Source organism: Schistocerca serialis, chromosome 5 (genome assembly GCF_023864345.2).
Source record: "Schistocerca serialis cubense isolate TAMUIC-IGC-003099 chromosome 5, iqSchSeri2.2, whole genome shotgun sequence".
Classification (NCBI taxonomy): Eukaryota; Metazoa; Arthropoda; class Insecta; order Orthoptera; family Acrididae; genus Schistocerca; species Schistocerca serialis.
Window position 1 is genome coordinate 198,931,031 of NC_064642.1, and position 19,493 is coordinate 198,950,523.

Genomic DNA, 19,493 nt, shown 5'->3' on the forward strand with positions numbered 1-19,493 from the left:
GGAAGAATCAAGATGGCGCGTGTGGAGAAACAGGTGCCGAGTTCACGAATGTCATGTTGAAGAGCATGCTCTGCTACAGGATATTGCAAGTTGCCAGTATACACCCTCTGCCTGTGTTCATTCATCCTAATTGATAATTTGGTGGTAGTCATATTGATGTAGAAGGCCAAAAAGTGTTTACATAACAACGTTTTATTTTGTAGGTGGCTCTCCGTTTGATAGTATATGTTTTACCAGTTACAGGGCTGTTATAGGTGGTGGTAGGAGAGTGCATAGGGCAAGTCTTGCAGCAGTGACAGTCACGGGGGTAGGGGCCATACAGTAGGGAGATGGGTGCAGAAGGAGCACAAGCTATGAAAAGAATATTGTGGAGATTGGGAGGGCAACAGAAAGCTATTCTAGGTGGGGTGGGCAAAATTTTAGATAAAATAGATCTCATTTCAGGGCATGATTTTAGGAAATCATGGCCCTGTTGAAGTAGCTGATTAACACGTTCCAAACCAGGATAATACTGAGTCACCAATTGTGTGCTCTGAAGCTGTTTTTTGGAGAGATCAGAAGTACCAGGATTGGATGTGATGGCCTGGGATATCTGCTTTTTAACTAGGCTGGTGGGGTAATGAATGCTGAGGTGAGAATGGTGGTGTATTGCTGTAAAGAATCTGCATCTGAACAAATACATTTGCCTTGTGTGCCATCACTGTATTGGAGGGAACATTTGACATGGAAAGGTTGGCAGCGGTCAGAATGTAAGTACTGTTGTTTGTTGGTAGGTTTAATGTGGACAGAAGTGCGTAGCTGCCCTTCGGTGAGTTCGACATCAACATCAAGGAAAGTGGTATGGGATTTGGAATAGGACCATGTTAAATTTTTGATTGGGAGAAGGTATTCAGAGATTCCAGGAATTGTAGTGGGTCAGCCTGACCATGAGTCCATATGGTAAAGATGTCATGTTCGTATCTGAACCAAACTTGGGGCTAAAGAATAACGGATCACAGGAAGTCCCTTCCAAGTGACCCATGGATAGGTTGGCATAGTAAGGAGCCATCATTGTTACCATTGCCGTACCCCTGATCTGTTTGTATGTATGCCCCTCAAAGGTGTAGTGGTTGTTGGTAAGTATAAAGTTGATTAAGGTGAGTAGGAAAGATGTCATAATTTTTGAATCAGGTTGGTGCTGATTGAGGAAATGTTCAGCAGCAGACAGACCATGTACATGGGGGATATTGGTGAAGAGGGAGGTGGCATCAATGGTGACAAGCAAGGTGTGAGGTGGGAGTGGGATAGGCACAGATTTCAGACGATTTAGGAAATAGTTGGTATCTTTGATGTATGTGGGGAGTCTTTGTGCTATGGGTAGCAGGTATTGGTCAAAAAAGGCAGATATATGTTCGGTGGATGCTTTGAAGCCAGCAACTATAGGACGGCCAGGATGATTGGGTTTGTGGTCTTTAGGAAGAAGGTAAAAGGTGGAGGTGTGTTGTTTGGGTGGGGTGAGAAGATCTATGGATTGAGGTGTTAGTCCTTGTGAGGAGCCTGAGGTTTTAAGGAAGGACTGCAGGTCACTTTGAATCACAGGGATGGGATCTTGATGGCAGATACTGAATTGTAGTGGTGTCAGACAGCTGGCATAGACCTTCACTAACATACATCTTTCGGTCAAGTACTACAGTGGTAGATCCTCTTTCTGCTGAGAATATAATGGTGGAGTCATCAGCTTTTAGGGAACATAGAGCCTGGAGTTCTGCAGAGGACAGGTTAGGGTCATATTGTAGGAACCTGAGGAAGGGTTGTGAAGCAATGCTGGATGTGAAGAATTTTTGGGAGGCTTGTAAGGGATGATTTTGAGGTAGTGGTGGTGGATCAAGTTGGGATTGTGGTCTGAACTGTTCAAGGCAGGGTTCGACATCGGGGTTGCTGTTGTAAAGGTTTTGGAAATGGGTTGCAAAGTGATATTTCTGATGGATATTATGTGTGAAGGAAAGTAGGTCCTTCAACAAAGCAGTATGATCAAATGCAGGTTTAGGGCTGAAGGTGACACGCTTAGATAATACAGATAATTCAGGAGTGGAGAGTGCTTTAGATGAGAGGTTAAGGACACTGTAGTTTGTGACTGGTTCTTGGGATTATGGGTTATTCTTGGTCTGGGAGGTAATGGTGAAGAACGTAGGATGTGAAGGTCATTGGCCAAGCTCGGTTTGTAGGAGAGGATTGGTGGTTGATGGTAAGGCTGTGTAGGGAGCTACAGAGGGACAGGAAGGGAAACACCATTGTTCAGGCAGTTTAAGAGAAGGTGGGATAGCTTTTTGAGGTGAAGTCTGGCATGTTGTTGCAGTCTGAAGTTGGCTAGGCTGATGATAGATAACTTCAGGATTTTGTAGAAGGAGAGAAGTCTGATAGAGTGTAAACTGGCCTAATGAGGCATATAGGTCATTTACTAGACTTCTGTCCACATTAAACCTACCAACAGACAACAGTACTTATATTTTGACAGCTGCTATCCTTTCCACATCAGACGTTCCCGCCCATGTAGCCTTGGCATCCGAAGCAAATGTGTTTGTTTGGATGCAGACTTTTTACAGCAATACACCACCATTCTCAACTCAGCTTTCACTGCACGTAATTACCTCACCAGCCTAGTTAAAAAACAGATATCCTGGGCCATGACATCAATCCTGGTACTGCCGATCCCTCCAAAACGCATATTCGGAGCACACTATTGGTGAATCAGTATTATCTTGGTTTGGAATGTGTTAATTACCCACGTCAACAGGGGCTTGATTTCCTAAAATCATGCCCTGAAATGAGATCCATTTTATCTGAAATTTTGCCCATCACATCTAGAATAGCTTTCCGCTGCCCACCCAATCTCCACATTGTTCTTGTCAGGCCCTATGCTCCTTCTGCACTCATCTCCCTACTGTATGGCTCCTACCCCTGTGACTGTCACCACTGTAAGACTTGCCTTATGCACTCTCCTACCACCACCTATAACAGCCCTGTAACTGGCAAGACATATACTATCAAAGGTAGAGCCACCTAAAAGACAACATGTCATGTAGCAGTTGTTATATGAACACTGTTCAGCCTTCTACATTGGCATGACTACAGCCAATTTATCAATTAGGATGAATGGGCATAGGTAGAGGGTGTATACTAGCAACTTGCAATATCCTGTTGCAGAGCATGCTCTACAACATGACATTCATGACCTCGGCACTTATTTCACCACATGTGCCATCTGGATTTTTCCCTGAGACACCAGTTTCTCAGAACTCCACAGGTGGGAACTAACTCTACAACATGTCCTTGGTTCTCGACACCCACCCACCCTTAATTTACATTAATTTTTTCCATTCCAGCACTTCTTCACTGTAGCTACTCTTTGCTTCACTCCATTTTAGTTTTCTAGCCTTGCATTATCTTTCCCATCTATTTTTCACCAACCCCCTCGCACCTCTGTTATGTACAGTGCTGCTGCTAGTTGTTGAGTAGATTTTTTATATATCCAATTACACAATTAACTTAGAATTTTTTTGGTTTATGGAGATATTATAGCCATTTTTCACCATTGATACACTTAACAATGACAGTTTTATTGTAGTGCAATTTGACATGTGATATTTATCTCTGGTTTTGTTATGTAAATGCTAACATGCGCCCTTGAAAAAAATACAAGTATTAAAACAATATGTTTTGCACAAGAAATGTTCACACATCTCTTGTCAGTATTTCTTTTTTTTAAATTTTGTATAAAAGTCTCAAAACATGGCTGTGGTTGTGATCTAGGCCATTGTGTGTGAATAGTGCAAATTAACATGTAGTAAGCAAAATTTTGCTGTGGCCATTAGGGCATAGGCAAAGGTAGACGTAGGTAACAATCTGCAGAAAAAGTAGTTAAATTCAAAGCTATTGCCCTGAAATGTGTGAAGAATACATAATGACATGACTGTATGTAATTACATGTGATTAAAATTGAGTGTTTCTAAAAGTTGGTGGGCTTTCAATTTATCAGTGCCACAGGCTCTGTATGTAGGGGCTAAGAACAGCTAAAAGTTGGAGGAAAGAGGGAGAGGGAGAGAGAGAGAGAGAGAGAGAGAGAGAGAGAGCAGGAGCAGGAGCAGGAACAAGAACAGGAGCAGATACACACAGTTTTATTCTTTAACTTCCACACGTGGTCAGGTACTTACTTTCAATACATTTGAAAAATATTCAGTTAAAAGACCATGTTCTTAAATGTTATTGCATTTGCTTCATATGGCAATATTTGTTTTCAGGGTTTGATCTATAGAGCATATAAACCAGTTTTCTGGTCTCCATCATCAAGGTAAGTAACTTCTTCTTTTTATTATATGTGTGACATTTAAGCTAATATATGGGATAAATGGTGTCAGTTACATATTAAGACAGATTTAGCATTAGCCATGAAAGTGAAATGATTTTTTTTATGTTTCTCAGTTTTGTGTAACTGTAGCTTTTATTTGTTACTGCTTCTTAATAAAGTAGTTGTGTGGTGCTTAAGTTATGGCTACAAATCCAGTCTCCAGTTAGTCTCATGATTATTTTTTCTATCACAGATTGCTTTCTTTCACAACTGATAATACTTTGTGTGTGTGTGTGTGTGTGTGTGTGTGTGTGTGTGAAAATGGCAGGATATATCATGGCTCAATGTTCATACTAAACTATAGGCTCCATTATAACTGGCTGGTAAATCAGTTCAGAGACTGGAGGAAGGCAACAGCATATCACCTCCAATAGGGCCATGGCCAGTGAAGCACTGAGGTGCTCATCCAACCTATAGGTTGAAGACAGTTTTATTATTATTATTATTATTATTATTATTATTGTTGTTGTTGTTATTATTATAGTAAGAAAGTTCTGGAAAAATGTACATAATTTAATACAGGAGTGTGCCTTTTGATGACACAATGCTTCTGGTATTCAGGCAGTGGTCTAGTTTACTCCTAAATTATTTTTAATAATAATTGTGATATCATTTTTATTATTGTAGTATATGGAAAACAAAAATTAGAATTTTACTCACTGCAGATCTGTCATTAGTGATACCTGTTTTCACCTATTTTTTGTATTACTAATTTGTGAATGTAAAAACTTCTCATTGATTTTTTATAACATTTTTATTTCCTCTACTGCTTTTTGTATTAAAGCTAATTGTAAGATTTCTTCATCTCCTCAAACATGTCCTGCTCCACAGTCTTGTAAGATTGTAAAAACTTCCTTTGCTCTGTACTTACGGTCACTTTTATATTTTGTGACCTGAAATATTAACTCAGTGCTATGACCCAAGTTTTATTTTCTAGCCCAACTTTTTATTTAGTTTTAATTTATAGAATTTGTGAATAACTTTGAATGAATGATATGACCTCTTACCAGATGATTTCCTCTGGCAATACCAGTTACATACAAACCACTGAGCAGTAAATAATGTACGTCTCAAGTCAAGAGGGTGCTGCTGTGTGCAGTTGACGATATGTATAAATAAAACCAGGATGCAAATGTTATTGGACCACTGTTATTTAGATCTGAATTCTCTTAGCTGAATGCTGGGGACAGATTCTTCAGTTAGGACACTTCTCTTTCTGGTCTCTTGCCTTGACATTTTGACTTCATAGTTGTAAAACAAGCTTCCTATTCTGCCATGAAGTAACCCTCTAAACGAGTGCCAAATGGGGTGATAAGAAATGGAACTCGTAACTGAGGAGATGAAGGTTCAAATACCCATCCAGTCATGCACGATTTGTGTGTTTTATGGTTTCTGTAAATGGCATTAATCAAATGCTGGCATGGTTCTGTGAACAAAGCAATGAATGATTTCTTTCTGCACTCTTGTCTGTCCGACATACTGCACCTGTTAGATGACCTCTGTCAGAGAGAGGTTACTGTTTGTTGAGCTGTACTTTGGCTTAAGTTCAGAGAAAAGGGCATTTCAGTTTGTATACTAACTCTCCACAGTATGGATCCCCAGTACAGAAGGAAATAACCCAATGAAAATCTTCTATGTTTGACAGGATTGGTTGTTATTGATGCAAGTTTTGATTTCCCAAGGAAGTTTAAACTTGTTTAGATTTCCCAAGGAAGTTTAAACTCCAGTAAATGGATTCAAAAGTGGTCTTACATGTTATAAATATCTTCTTTACAAGCAAAAATAATTGAATAAATTAATGTAACTATTCTTCATATGGTTGAAGCATTGAGCAGTTGACAGACATGTAAACAAGACTGAAATCATCCCTAATATTGTGGACAATGTTATTTCTTGAGGGGGGGGGGGGGGGTGAGGAGGAGGGGAGGAGGAGGAGGAGGAGGAGAAGATTAGTGCTTAACATCCCATCAACAAAAAGGGCATTACAGACAGAGCACAATTGGATTAATTGGATTAGGGAAGGATGGGGGAGGAAATCAGCTGTGCCCTTTCAGAGGAACGGCACCGGCATTTGCCTGAAGGTAGAACGGAAAATCACGGCTATTTCTTGGAGCTAACAGACTAACACACAAACAATTGCTGTGACACTGGAGTCAAATGGGGATAGTTGCAGTTGACCACTTTATTCCTCAACTATATGGTGAGTAGTTACCTTTACTTTTTGCATTATTGTATTCCACTCAGAATTTTCTAGAGTAAGGTACAGTAAGACTGTAATGATGATCCACTGTGTGTTTCAGAAAAGACTCAAAGAGTGAGCCATGTCACTCAGTTGGCAGATCCAAAATTTCAAATAACCAGACAGGGGTGTATGTGTTTTAGTAGACATGAAACTTCATTGTGTTGCTTTCTGCATAGCTGGATGCATAATGAGACATTACACAGTAAAAAAGTACAGCAGTGTTAGGCAAAATTATAGTTATTATTGTGAATGCATCAGTCATTTATAGTATATAATTTTTTAATTTTTAAAAATACTTATTGCTCCTGGTAGAAGTCCCCCTTTTAGCCTGTACAGTTAACAGAGTATGCTGAGTGGGGTGCATAGGACTGAGCCCACCTCTATCACACCCTCCATCTTATCAGAAATGAAATCCACATCCATACTCAACCCAGCCTTCTCAGATGTTGCCTATGTTTGTAGTGTAGGTCCAGTGTTCTTCGTATTATGTATTTTAAAGTTCTATGTACTGTGCTTCATAACCCATTTTTTGTGATTTAGATGCTTTGGTTACATACATTACAATAATTTAAGAATAAATTGGGAAACTTTCCTTGTTTCTTTAAATTTGTAGCCTCATGTCATTTTAATGTTTCTGAGGTAAACATGTGGAGCCCAGGATGATTTGGAATTAATACACTTCTCCACATAAAAACACACAGTTCACTCATATTGAATAATTACCCTCAGAGATATAACTCCATTTACAGATATGTGTTGAATCTGTTAAAGCAAAAGTTCTGGCTGGCATGAATGCCAGAGCAGTGCTGGCATAGACGTTTATCCTTCCTCTTTAGAATGGTGACACTGTGCCATTTTTTAGCTGAGTTATTGAAATATTAAATTACTTTAATATAGCTGTAGATTATTTGGACATAGGTACCTCTCCAACTTTGGCACTGATTTTAAACTAAAAGTTAAAGTGTTTACTCTGATGAGGTGCCTTCATAGGGGTTTGACTTTGGTTTGTGTGTAACTGCACAGTTGTGCATGTGACCCTTACATGATGAGAATAATTCTTCTTTGAGCCAGATATCAATGTTGAACTCTCCTGCCTTAAAGTCCCATGTTACTACCGAACTGCAGAAGTCAGCCAAGTGAATATTTTGTCTTTAGCTAATACTGATCAAAGAAAACTTCATTTTTATTTAGTTTTAACACCCAAAAATTTTCAGGACAGCACTGGCAGAAGCTGAGCTGGAATATAACCCAACTCACTGCAGTCAGGCTGTTACGGTACGCTTCCTGATAAAGGACCTACCACCACAACTGAAAAAAATTACACCCCAACATGTATCACAAGTGTATTTGTTAATATGGACCACAACTCCTTGGACTCTGCCAATGACAAGTGCAGTATGTTATAGTCCAGAGATGACATACAGTGCAATTCATTTGGACAATTCAAAAGATGAACTGTACATTTTGGCTTCTGAATGTATGAAGGACTTGCTAAACAAGACTGGAGCACAAGCAGAAGTTATCTCATCTTTTAAAGGTAAATTAATTCTCTGTACTTTCTATACCTGCTTTTTAACAGGGCGACAGCTGCAGAATCGAGCAGATGTGTTAGGAGCAGCACTAGTTTCTGTTAATAAGCAGAATTTGGTTTAAATTTTGTTCTCACATGCCTTGGAAAGGAAGTGAATAGCATGTGTGTATATAACTGTGTTGACTAGTGTATATTAATTTACTCATATTCTAATTTATTGTAAGTTTTTCCACAAATTTTAATACATTTGCATTGTGTGAGCTAATGTTGGAGTGCTGTGAGAATGTGAAAGGCAGAAGTAGCATAGCAACATTACTCCTTGGGTTAGTGATATGTTCTTTGGTATAGACAAACATTGATGGATAGAGAATGCATCTGTCGTGTATGGATGCAGGGGAGAATTGGCCACTGTCCATAAACAGTAGAAAGCTGTATTGTCCACAGTGGATGGGCCTCATTGTGCTGTCCTGGGCTGCAGTGGTGTTGGGTAACCTGTGACAAATGTTATGGCACCTGGGTGCCTACAGCATCACATGGGATCCCTGATATCACAGAGACTTTTAGCATCCTTGTTCTCAGTCAGTGTTCACCTGATGGTGAATGGTGAACAGTGGCAGGGTTGCGAATCTCTTGTGTTATAGGTAACAGTTAGTACTGGCTGAGCAGCTGTCCCCTTATACCTTAAAAACAAGTTTGAGTTATTTCCCTCTGCTGAAAGTACATCTGAGGCAGTATGGAATGCCTTGCTCATTTGGACTGTAGACAACCTTCCTAAAAAGGCCTGAACAAGTGTAGAGGGTGGGATTGCTTGTAATTGGAAGCTCAAGAGTTAGGTGGGTGGTGGAGCCCCTTAGGGAAAAAGCAGACAGGTTAGAAAGGAAGGGCAGTGTCAACTCTGTTTCCTTGTCAGGTGGGAGGGGGATTGCATCCAAGATGTGGAGGAGGCGTTACCAGCAGCAGTTGAGCATACTGAGTGCACACAGCTGTAAATCATTGTTCATATCAGCATGAATGACACTTGCTTGTCAGCATCAGAGGCCGTTTTCGAGTGCTGCAGACAGCTGTCTGCTTTGGTGAGGACAATTAGTCTTACGAATGGCATGAAACCACAGTTAGCATTTTGTGATATGTTTCCAGAGCTGATCATGTAGTTTGGAGCCGAATGGAAGGTTTAAACCAGAGGCTCAAACAATGTTGTGATTACCATGAATGTTGCTTTCTTGAACTTTGCTGTTGAGTGAAGAATTGTAGGAATCTCCTCTCCGCCCCCCCCCTCCCCCCAGCCCTCCCCCCAGCCCTCCCCAACCCAGCACCCTTCGTAGGTCAGGTGTGCACTATATGCAGGAAGTGGCTATATAAGGTTAGTGAAGTATGTGTTATGTGCAAATGGTTGTTTTCTTTAAAAGGGTAGCAAAATTGCTCCACCAGCTCTGTATGATCCATTCTCACTCCAGAAATAGAATAATACTATCTTCTTCTTATTTTTCTTGTGCCTTTATTCTGTATAGTCATGGGGGGGGGGGGGGGGGCTTGTTTTAACATGTCTTCGCTTTGTTAATGAATTAGGTGCTGGGTGCCCTTCCTGTCACGTTAGTGTGTGTGAAAGAAGTGCTCCCATTCCAGCGGCAGTGTACTGTAGGTGTCTGGAGGAATGAAGTGTTCCTACTGATTGGAAATAAGTGCAGGCTATTCCTATTTTCAAGCAGGGCTGTCGAACAGATGCACAAACTGCCGGTCTGTACCTATGATGTGATGTGATGTGAATCTGTTGTGGAATTTTTTATGTTTTACACTCATGAAAATATCCTCTGTAGGAATCAATGTGGATTTCATAAACAAAATCTGTGCTCACTCTGTTTGTCCACTAGACCAAGAAAGAAGATATCGTTGCTCAGGTTGATGCTGTGTTCCTTGCTTTCACATACCAAATTAAGGAAAGTTTTAGCAACAGTTGGATTATATATCAGCAAGTAGTATAAAGCCACCCCCCAATCCGGTTGTACAGGCAAGGCATATCTGTGCTACAAAGTTGATGATGATGTCTTGAAATGGCAATATGGCTGATGTTTGTGAATCAGGTGGCCATTGCAAACAGCCAATCATTAATTTAAATTCACCACCGCTCCTGTTAATCTTGTCCTCAAGAGTTTACCTTTAAATTCATTGCAGATGTTGTTGGTATAACACTAAACCTCCTGGAGAATCTAATCTTTCTTTCTGATACTCGTGGTAACTCTGATGAAGCCGTATTTGAAATGGGGGTGCACTGTTTATATTGACAATTGGTATTGAAGCCCAGGCCTGTTCCTCTGGCTTCATAACCATGGAACGGCCACATATGGTACTGTTTTTAGGAACATGCGCAACTAAAATGAGGAAGGATCTAGTTTGTGTTCACCAATATAATGCTTATGCCTAAGTGGTGGGACTAAAGAGAAATGTGGATGTTGACCATGTGTAATACCGTGTAGATGTTTCTGGTGAAAGTCTCAAGAAACCTCAACATATTACAGATTATAACTCAAGCATAGGAACACTTGATTGTACTGATATGCTAATGAGTCCCCAATCAGTGTGAAAGATGGTGAAGAGGTATAAAGAGTTCCTTTCCCACTTACTCTACTCATGTGTTTTAAATGCTCATGCTCTCCACTGTGTAGTAACAGGGCAAAAAATGTCAACAGGAGACTTCCCTTTGCTCCGGGAAGAGAAATTATAGGCTTATGCCACAGAATGGAAGCAAGGTGACAGGGGGGAGTGCTTTGATGACAAGAATCCTCTACAATTTACTTGGAGGCATTGTCCAAGTATTATTGAGAGTGAACATTCAAAGAAGAGTATACCAATGCAGAGATGCACTGTTTACTTTAAACAGAAAGTGCACCAAGAAACAAGGTAAAAATGCAAACATGAAGTTTACACTGACATGTCTCTAAAATTAAATGAAAAAGAAAATATGAGGACAGAAAAATGTTACTAACCACAGATACATGCACAGGAAAGGTAACATTACATTGAAACGCCACTAAAACTCAATGAAAAACAAAAAAATGAAATCGAAAGAAAATCAGACTAAGAGCAGCCGACCAGTTGCAAAGGATAAAGTAATCTTTACCTAGGTTTCAATAGATATAAATCTATCTTCTTCAGAAGACGGCAGTATTATAACAACATGAAGTGATATGTCCTTATCGTTTAGGCAAACATCTGCATAGTTACATTAATCATGTAAAATATAGCCCTGAAAACAGGGTTTGTCAGACAAATAAAATAGGTACATAGAAGTTGCAGAGCGCCTAAGCGCAGCTATGTTTAAAGTACTGAAATCGAAAGAATGTTATTAACCTTGGATACTGACACAGGAAAGAGACAATACACTGATATGTCTCCAAAACTAAATGAAAAACAAAAAATAGACACAAAAACATTGAAAAGTATTTTTAACTTTATTAGTGTTGGTTCAAAGCCTGGATCCAAAAGAAGGATGGAAAATGTGTACAGATGGTGTGGAAGCTACTGTAACATTTAAAACATTCTTACTTTGAAACTTCTATCCAGACGAATTGCCGCTTTCACAAGCATCACAAGCAAAACAGTCACAGTTTCAAGATGCTTTAACATTGGTTTTGTATGTGACATACAAGAATTAAAACCACAGCTTTCATTGTCTCAATGTAACAAGATTATATATAATTGCCAGTTCTCAGTATGCAACTATTATTTGGACACAAGTGAAAAGTATTTAGAAACCAAGGTTATATGGCTTTGGAGATTGCCTAGAGAATTACACTGTCATGCAAATGCAACTCAAACACGTGACTGCAGTCTCAGGCAACTGAAAGCTCGCTGAGTGTGAGTTGTGTTTGCTTGATGGAGAGAGTGTGTGTGTGTGTGTGTGTGTGTGTGTGTGTGTGTGTGCTCTACTTTTGAAAAAGGCCTTATGGAGGACAGCAGGTGTTATGGGAGAGTAACTAAGAAAGAACACTCAGATTAATCCAAAGTGACATAGAGCTTTCATCACAGACTACTAAAATTGTACTAAAAACTATAAGAAAGATTTAATTCTTAGGCACAATGCAATATTGACATACCTTTGTGTTTGTGCAGTAATTCATTTCTAGAGGAGCTTTAAAATGACATTCTTTAGGTGTCAGAGTAACTATATTTATTTTGTATTGGAGGGAGGGGGGGCAAAACCCAGAGTGGCAGACAGTCATCATCCCCAGTGCTCCAAAAATATGCAGCTCAGGTGAGCCAGTCTGTGCAACAAAACCAATCACAGGAGCGGCTCAAATGCTATCTCTCAGCACAGGTAACAGTATTAGCAACAACAAAGCTGCCCTCAGCATGGAATGCAGCAAGCATGTTTGTTGTAACAGTGAGAGGCTTAATTTCAGAAGAAACTGTGAAAGACCTTGGAGAACATATAAAATATAAACAGTCCTAACTATGATATAATTCTTCTGCAGTGTTAATCTTACCCATTGTTGCATTCTAGAAACACAGAGACTTCTCTCAGACTATGTGAATGGTATTGCTATAATATGGTGAAGAATATGGTCATACCACAATTCAGTATTAATATCATAAGTACTTTATGTGTGGCTTGGTAGCTCAGTGGATAGGTGTCAGATTACAAACCAAAAAGTAGTGGCTCGAAAAACTGGCTGGGTAAGCTAGTTTAAATGTTGGGGAGAGGTGGGGGCTTATTGCCCCCTACAGGACCATGCCTAGTAAAGCATTGTGCTCAAACCAGTCTTCAGGTTGTCAACAGACTTATTTTTTTAAGCACCTTGTGACAGATTCTGTACATCTGCAGTTTTCATGTGTGTATCATTGTTATATAAAGATTACTAACAAATTAGATACACAGCCACATTTATTTTACTTTTTTCACTCAGTGTATTTACCTGTCCTTGGAAATTTCCCACAAAAATGTACAGTGACACCCTATTTTTTGTTCCCACATTTTACGTTTTCCCACTTTCTACGTTCATTTTTGTCGATCTCAGCAGAAGTCCTGTTGTCTCAATGCACTTTCCCATCATTAATGATTCTGTGTTACAACATTTCCCAGGTTTTAGGTTTTCTTTGATGATATCACAATGTTTAACACTGATTTTCATATAGATTTCTGCAAAACGAACATTGTATTCCTACTCAAAGTTAGCCTTGGAATAAAGCAGAAAATGCAGATTATATGCAAAATTATTGTTCACATAACTTATCGTTATTGCGGCAATCAAGATTTTCATTGTTAGAGTGTTGGGACATGACCACCTGCATTATAAGTTCATAATGTTTGGAAGGGTGGGAAAGTATGCTGAGTCAATGCCTTATGATAATCACAGTTTGATGACAGTGACTCCAGTAGCAAACTTTCTTTTGCTCATTGCGTTGTATTACAACAGCTTTAATTTAGTTTCACACCCATTTATACAAATAAATGTTGCTTTTGAACATGGCTGTCTCTATAATGTTCTTATATGAATTGTTGTTACTTCCACATGAAGTATGATAATCTGTACTAGGCATGCAGTCTTAGGGTAGTATGACCTGATGGCTGATGTAAACATTCGTCCTAAAGATGGTCCATAACATGATGAGAATTTCTGCCCTCTCTCTCACACGGGATATCCCTAAACCAAGTGACCTTGTCAGCAGCAAGCTGTAGGTTTCATGCTTCTTGTTCCTGTTTCCTGTCAACTTTAGTGTTATAATCAGTATTGTGTTCCAAGTTGTGTTTACCATAATTTTATGATGATTATCGGTAATAAGTCCCACATGAGAATACAAGTATCTCTTTAATATGGCCTCACAAAAGACTTCTCCTTACATTTTTTTTTACACCATTAGACAGTATAAGAACAAAGGGGGAAACCTCTGCGCGTGTTTGTTTGTGTCAGCACTCAGCCACTGCTATTACGACTATGACGAAGGTAGTGGCTGAATGCTACTATACACAAAAACACATTTCCTACTTCGTTCCAGTCATGTCCAATGGTGTAACTAAAAGATAGAAGCAAAACTCTTTCGTGACATTAGGCCTACATTCAAAAAATATTTGTGTTTTACTGTGAGGCTTATTATGATAATCATTATCAAATTATGGCAAATAAAACTTGTGACACAATGTTGGCTAAAACACTGAAGTTGGCAGTCTTTGTAAACAGAGAACATTAGGCACAAAATCTCCAGCTTGTTGTGTTTCCTATGCTTTCCTGTATTGTACACTTTTGTGTGTTTTACACTTTTTTGTGCCAGTCTGCTGAAATGTATAAAAAGCAAGTTTTACTGTATTTTCAGATAGCATTTGGCAGCTGAAGGGGTCTTCATTTTTAGAAAATTTGTCTTTTTAGGTATGTTTTACATTCAGAAAGAAGAAAGAGTCACAAAGAATCAGATCAGATTTATGAATATGATGACCAATAGCTTTTGAAGCCAATTGTAGCCAGCCAATATACATCCTGAACCATTACACTGAGGTGTTGCCCTGACAAAAGAACCATATTTTGAGCCCAAGTCTTGGCTGAATGGTGTTAAGGGTCTCTGTCACAGAGGCAAGCATTGTTGCATGTTTCATATTTCGTGTTACTTTTGTGTGCAACATCACAAATATCAAGGCTCCTCTTATGATAAATAGGTCTCTGCCTTTCTCTTCTCGCCAGACAAAGAATATTTGATTACAACAGGTGTACTGACCAACTTTTTGTTTCACAAATCAGTTGGGGCATCAAGTTACATTGTCAGTGCCTGTAATAGTGCTATTCACATTGCAAGAGGTAAGGTTTCCGAACTTTATGAGCAATACTTTGTTTTGAGAGATGCATGTTCTGGTATCAGGCTGCGCAGAAGTTGAATGCCTGCCAGAGCAAATGGATCTCGATGGACAATAGAGGACTGTGTTGCTACAGCACTGCACTCACCTAGTGAGTGCGCCACCATCTCACCACTTGAATACATTGGCCCATAGCGACCCTCTTAGCTGGCATAAATAACACTGCACCTCAACCACTCAGTCAGTCATGTACTTCATTTGATAGCGTTTGTCACTATCTCCACTGTACTGCTGTCTATTCGTAGAGAACTTCCCTTTGGATTGTGGCTCGTACTTGGACTGTTGACAGCATTGTATTGAACTTAGATTTGCACATTGTTGTTGCATAGTTGTTATTGACTTGGTCTTGTTGTCTCAGGTCTGCCGTCCAGTCAGCCTGGTTGCTCAGCTCCGGCATGGGTTTGAGTTCCATTCAGAGGCAGTCTTCTCGCCCTGTGTCATGACCGTTTCTCTCCTGTTTTCAGTTGTATCCTGCCACTTGCTGACACAGCACCTGTTTCTCTCTCACACAGTGTGATGTCCATGAAGATCATAGCTTCCTCACTTTAATCTGATCTTGCAGAGAGACTTGAATTACAGGTTAGTTAGGACCAAGTGTAATTGTTTCTGGTGGTTAGGCAGGCACAGGTCTTCAGTGAATAATGAAGAAGATTGACCTGCACAATGTGTATCCTCAGTAAATCTAAAAATACATTAGAAGCACCTGAATATTGTAGAATTGTGTGTGTTGTATGAAGTCTCCTGCAAGGATGATCAATCCCAGCCTCCCCCCCCCCCCTCCCCCCCTCAAAAAAAGAAGAAGAAGAAGAAGAAGAAGAAGAAGATAAATAAATTCTCCAGTGTGATATTTCTTGCTAATAACTGACTACAATAGTCCACAAGTTTCTCTCTGTGCATGATGATAGTTTTTCATTACTGAATTGTTTTACGTTAATTTTGGCAACAATTGTTATCTGTCCCTGGCTGCAAAAGTTATTTACAAAATCACCTCAAGTATTAAACTCATATTGTTATCTAGAATTCCTAAGACAAGGTAAATTTCTTTGGTATCCTCAAATTACTTTTAGCTTTACATTTTGAAACTCAAGTGATTATTATTTCTTTTTGCACACTTCAAATCAGTTTTAAATCCTTTTGTCTCTACTGTTGTAGGTGACATGTTGAGGAATACATTCTATGAGCATCCTCTAAAGCAAGGATGCAACTTGCCTTTGCTTCCTTCAGACCATGTCTCAACTGGCAAAGGCAGTGGATTGGTGCATACATCTCCAGCCCATGGCCACGATGATTTCTTGGTTGCTTTAAAACATGGAATTTCCTTGGTTTGTTCTTCCTTTTTCGTTTTCGTATGTTGCAATTTGCTAGTATAAGTGGCAAGAAAATAAAAAAAATGTTATTTACTGTTTAAAGTTATGCCCTCTCTTCCATTGATTAAGCATTTCACAAATCACAATATGTTTCACCTTGACTAGTATTAAATTTGTATACTTATGGTTGCAATTTTGGCATGTGGACCATTGTCAAGTAATAGTTCACAATGAAATATTGAGGCATAATGAACTATTTTAAGAGGACATCGTCCTTGTATCAACCATATATCATACTTTGGTATGGAAAGTTCTTGCAAAATGTAAATAATTTAGGAGTTAATAAACTAAATGGCTTATAGAAAAGTAGGAGTGTGGAGTCATTAACAGGCACACAGAACTTCACTAGCTTTTGTATGAATCCGTCTTGAGGTAGAGTATACACACACACACACACACACACACACACACACACACCTGTACAGGTACATTGTGCTGTCTGAATTCATATATTTGTGTGTGTGTGTGTGTGTGTGTGTGTGTGTGTGTGTGTGTGTGTGTGCAAGAATGTCTAAATTTATGTAAAACTGCACCTATATGTATCACTGTTTGTGCACCAGGTGTAAGTGCAGTATTTATGTAAATTTGATAGTAATTATTGTATGAAGTGCTGTGCCCATTTATGTAGATGACAAGGATGCTAGAGACTAATGATTTTACTTATTGACTCAACCTCTAGCTGCACTGTTACTGGTGAAGTTTTGTTCTGCAACTTACATAATTGTATGTATTGTTGTTTTCCTAACAAATTTATTAATCATTTCTTCTGTTAGTGTACTTGATCTCACTTGTACTATTACCACAGTTGTGGCAGTCTGTATTACCCAGAACATATCTCTTTGTTTTTCATTGTGGAATACAACTGTTTATTTCAATAGTTTGTAAAGAAGAAATCACAAAATGTCAAACCAGAGGTCTACAAGGAACCTGGGACAATTAACCATTTATCGTAATATAGGTCTTCTGTGGTTTCCCAAAATCAGTTCATCCAAATACTGGGATGATTTTCTGCTCCATCTTTCTGTTTACGACGACATGGTATATGTCTGTATATCTACAATAGAATAATTTCAGTACTGTACTTTGGTAGTGTAAGCTGTAATATTGAAATAATTATAATAATATGAGTGCGTAGGCATTTGTAGGCATACAAGTTTTACAAGTGTGGACCCACATCATGTTGTAATGAATATGGATGAAACTGATGTTTTGGCTGTGTTTAAGAGAACTTTCTCTTTATCCATATGAAGGGCCTTTACAAAATATAATTGGGGTCTCAGCAACATTGAACAGAAGTTTTCCCATTAGTAGACCCAGAGGAGAGTTAGTACAGTTGTGACCAAAACATCAGTTTTGCTCATCAAGTGTCAGTTGTTTCACATGTGACTCTTCACTCAAAAAATGTTATGGAAAACAAAGAGGGAGATAAATTTACTCACAGATTAGATGGTTAGCGTCAGTATAAAATCTCTGTTTATCAACATGCCGTTAGAGTAAACTGTTCATGTACCAGCCAGACACATTTGATCAGGTTCAGTTAGATCTGTCAACATATGTTAATAACAGGTATTTTGTCAAGGGCTACCCATGGCTATAGGTTGTTGGCTGGGAATATTTCTGCTAAGAATATGCAGCCTTAAGCATAATATTTTATTTTCTTATATCAGTGCAATGCCTTTCAGAGCTACCTTCCAATTTCCAGAACTGCAGTGACATTTTTTGGGTGTCACTTTTGCTTAAGTTTATCATCTTCACTGGTACATGAAGTGTTCATCTTCTAGGTCAGTGAAAAATTTCCGCAGTTGCAGTTACAATTCCAGTAATATAATGTGCACACATGGAAGTTTTTCACTGATGAAGGAAATGAACATTTCATGTTCAAATGAAGATGATAAACTGAAGTATATGTGACATGCAAAAAGAATGTCACTTCAGTTCTTGAGAATGGAGTTGTAGCTATGAAACATCTTGAGCTATAGCAAGAAAATTAAATACCACAACTGAAGACGATGTACTAATAACAAAAATATTCCTAACTTGTCATCAGCTTACTTCAAATCATCATCATCATCATCATCATCAATGTTCTGCCAAAAGGCAGGTTTTCACATGGTAGTTCTCCAGGCTGTCCAGTCTTCTGCCATCCTCTTCAGATCTGCACTTCGAATGGCAGAAAAAAAACTACGACATGACAGATGGTAGTAGTGCTTCCCACCATATCTCCATTAGGCATCTGACATATTGACAGTCAACTTTGGATCATTGATGCTGAGTTTGATTCCATTACACCCACACTGCTCATTCAGGTCTCTGAACAAAGATTCAATTTATGGTCCAATGGTGTATCAAAGCTATATAACATTCACAAATATTTGCATAACCTGCATGGAAAGGTTCAGTTCATGTTTGAATTAGAGGAGCATGATGTGATTCCATTTCTAGATGTGAACACATGTAGGACATTGGATGGCAGGCAAGGGCACTGACAATACCAGAAGCCAATACAAACACACACAGATAAGTATTTAGGTGCCACATCCCAACTGCACCCAGTGCAGAAGAATTTGGTGATCCACTCGTTGATGACTCATACACAGAATCTCAGTGATGTTCATGATAGAACACAGGATCTTAAAATCGTGTGTACTACCTTCTTGGTCAGTGACTGTACAAATGCTTTGCTCACTGCAGACATGTACAAGATGTGAAGAAGAATAATTGAAGGCCAATAGCAACACAAATCCTGGAACATGAGCAGTATTTTCAAATGCCACTTCAAATCAGCTCTGATTGATGCTGGAAAGAGCAATCCAGGTAGATAAAATTTAATCAGAGTTGTATACTTGCCAAACATCCAGGAATGATGTAATGTATAATCAAGGAGGCCATTGACATACTAAAACTTCCTAACAGTATGGATAGAGAAGAATGCTTTAGGTTTGCACCATACCGTATGGCAGCCACCAGAGCCCAACAAGCCACACTGATAGTTTGATTTATGAGTGTTACTGGCAAGGAACTGCATTTGCGTGTCCAGTAATCCACATGAGGAAAATAACACTCATAGTAGTCAAAATCCTATTCGTCAAGTGCCTGTCAGTCGTTGCGTGTATTGAATGAGGCAATCAGCA

The 19,493-nt window shown here is 39.0% G+C and overlaps 1 protein-coding gene across 1 annotated transcript in view; it reads left to right on the forward strand.

Annotated features, from left to right (window-relative positions):
- Positions 1-19,493, forward strand: part of LOC126480867 (isoleucine--tRNA ligase, mitochondrial) — a 106,419-nt gene that overhangs the window by 60,436 nt on the left and 26,490 nt on the right. The window contains exons 5-7 of the mRNA XM_050104245.1: positions 4,278-4,327; positions 7,841-8,163; positions 16,148-16,317. Coding sequence (XP_049960202.1) covers positions 4,278-4,327; positions 7,841-8,163; positions 16,148-16,317 — 543 coding nt within the window. The remainder of the gene's footprint in view (positions 1-4,277; positions 4,328-7,840; positions 8,164-16,147; positions 16,318-19,493) is intronic.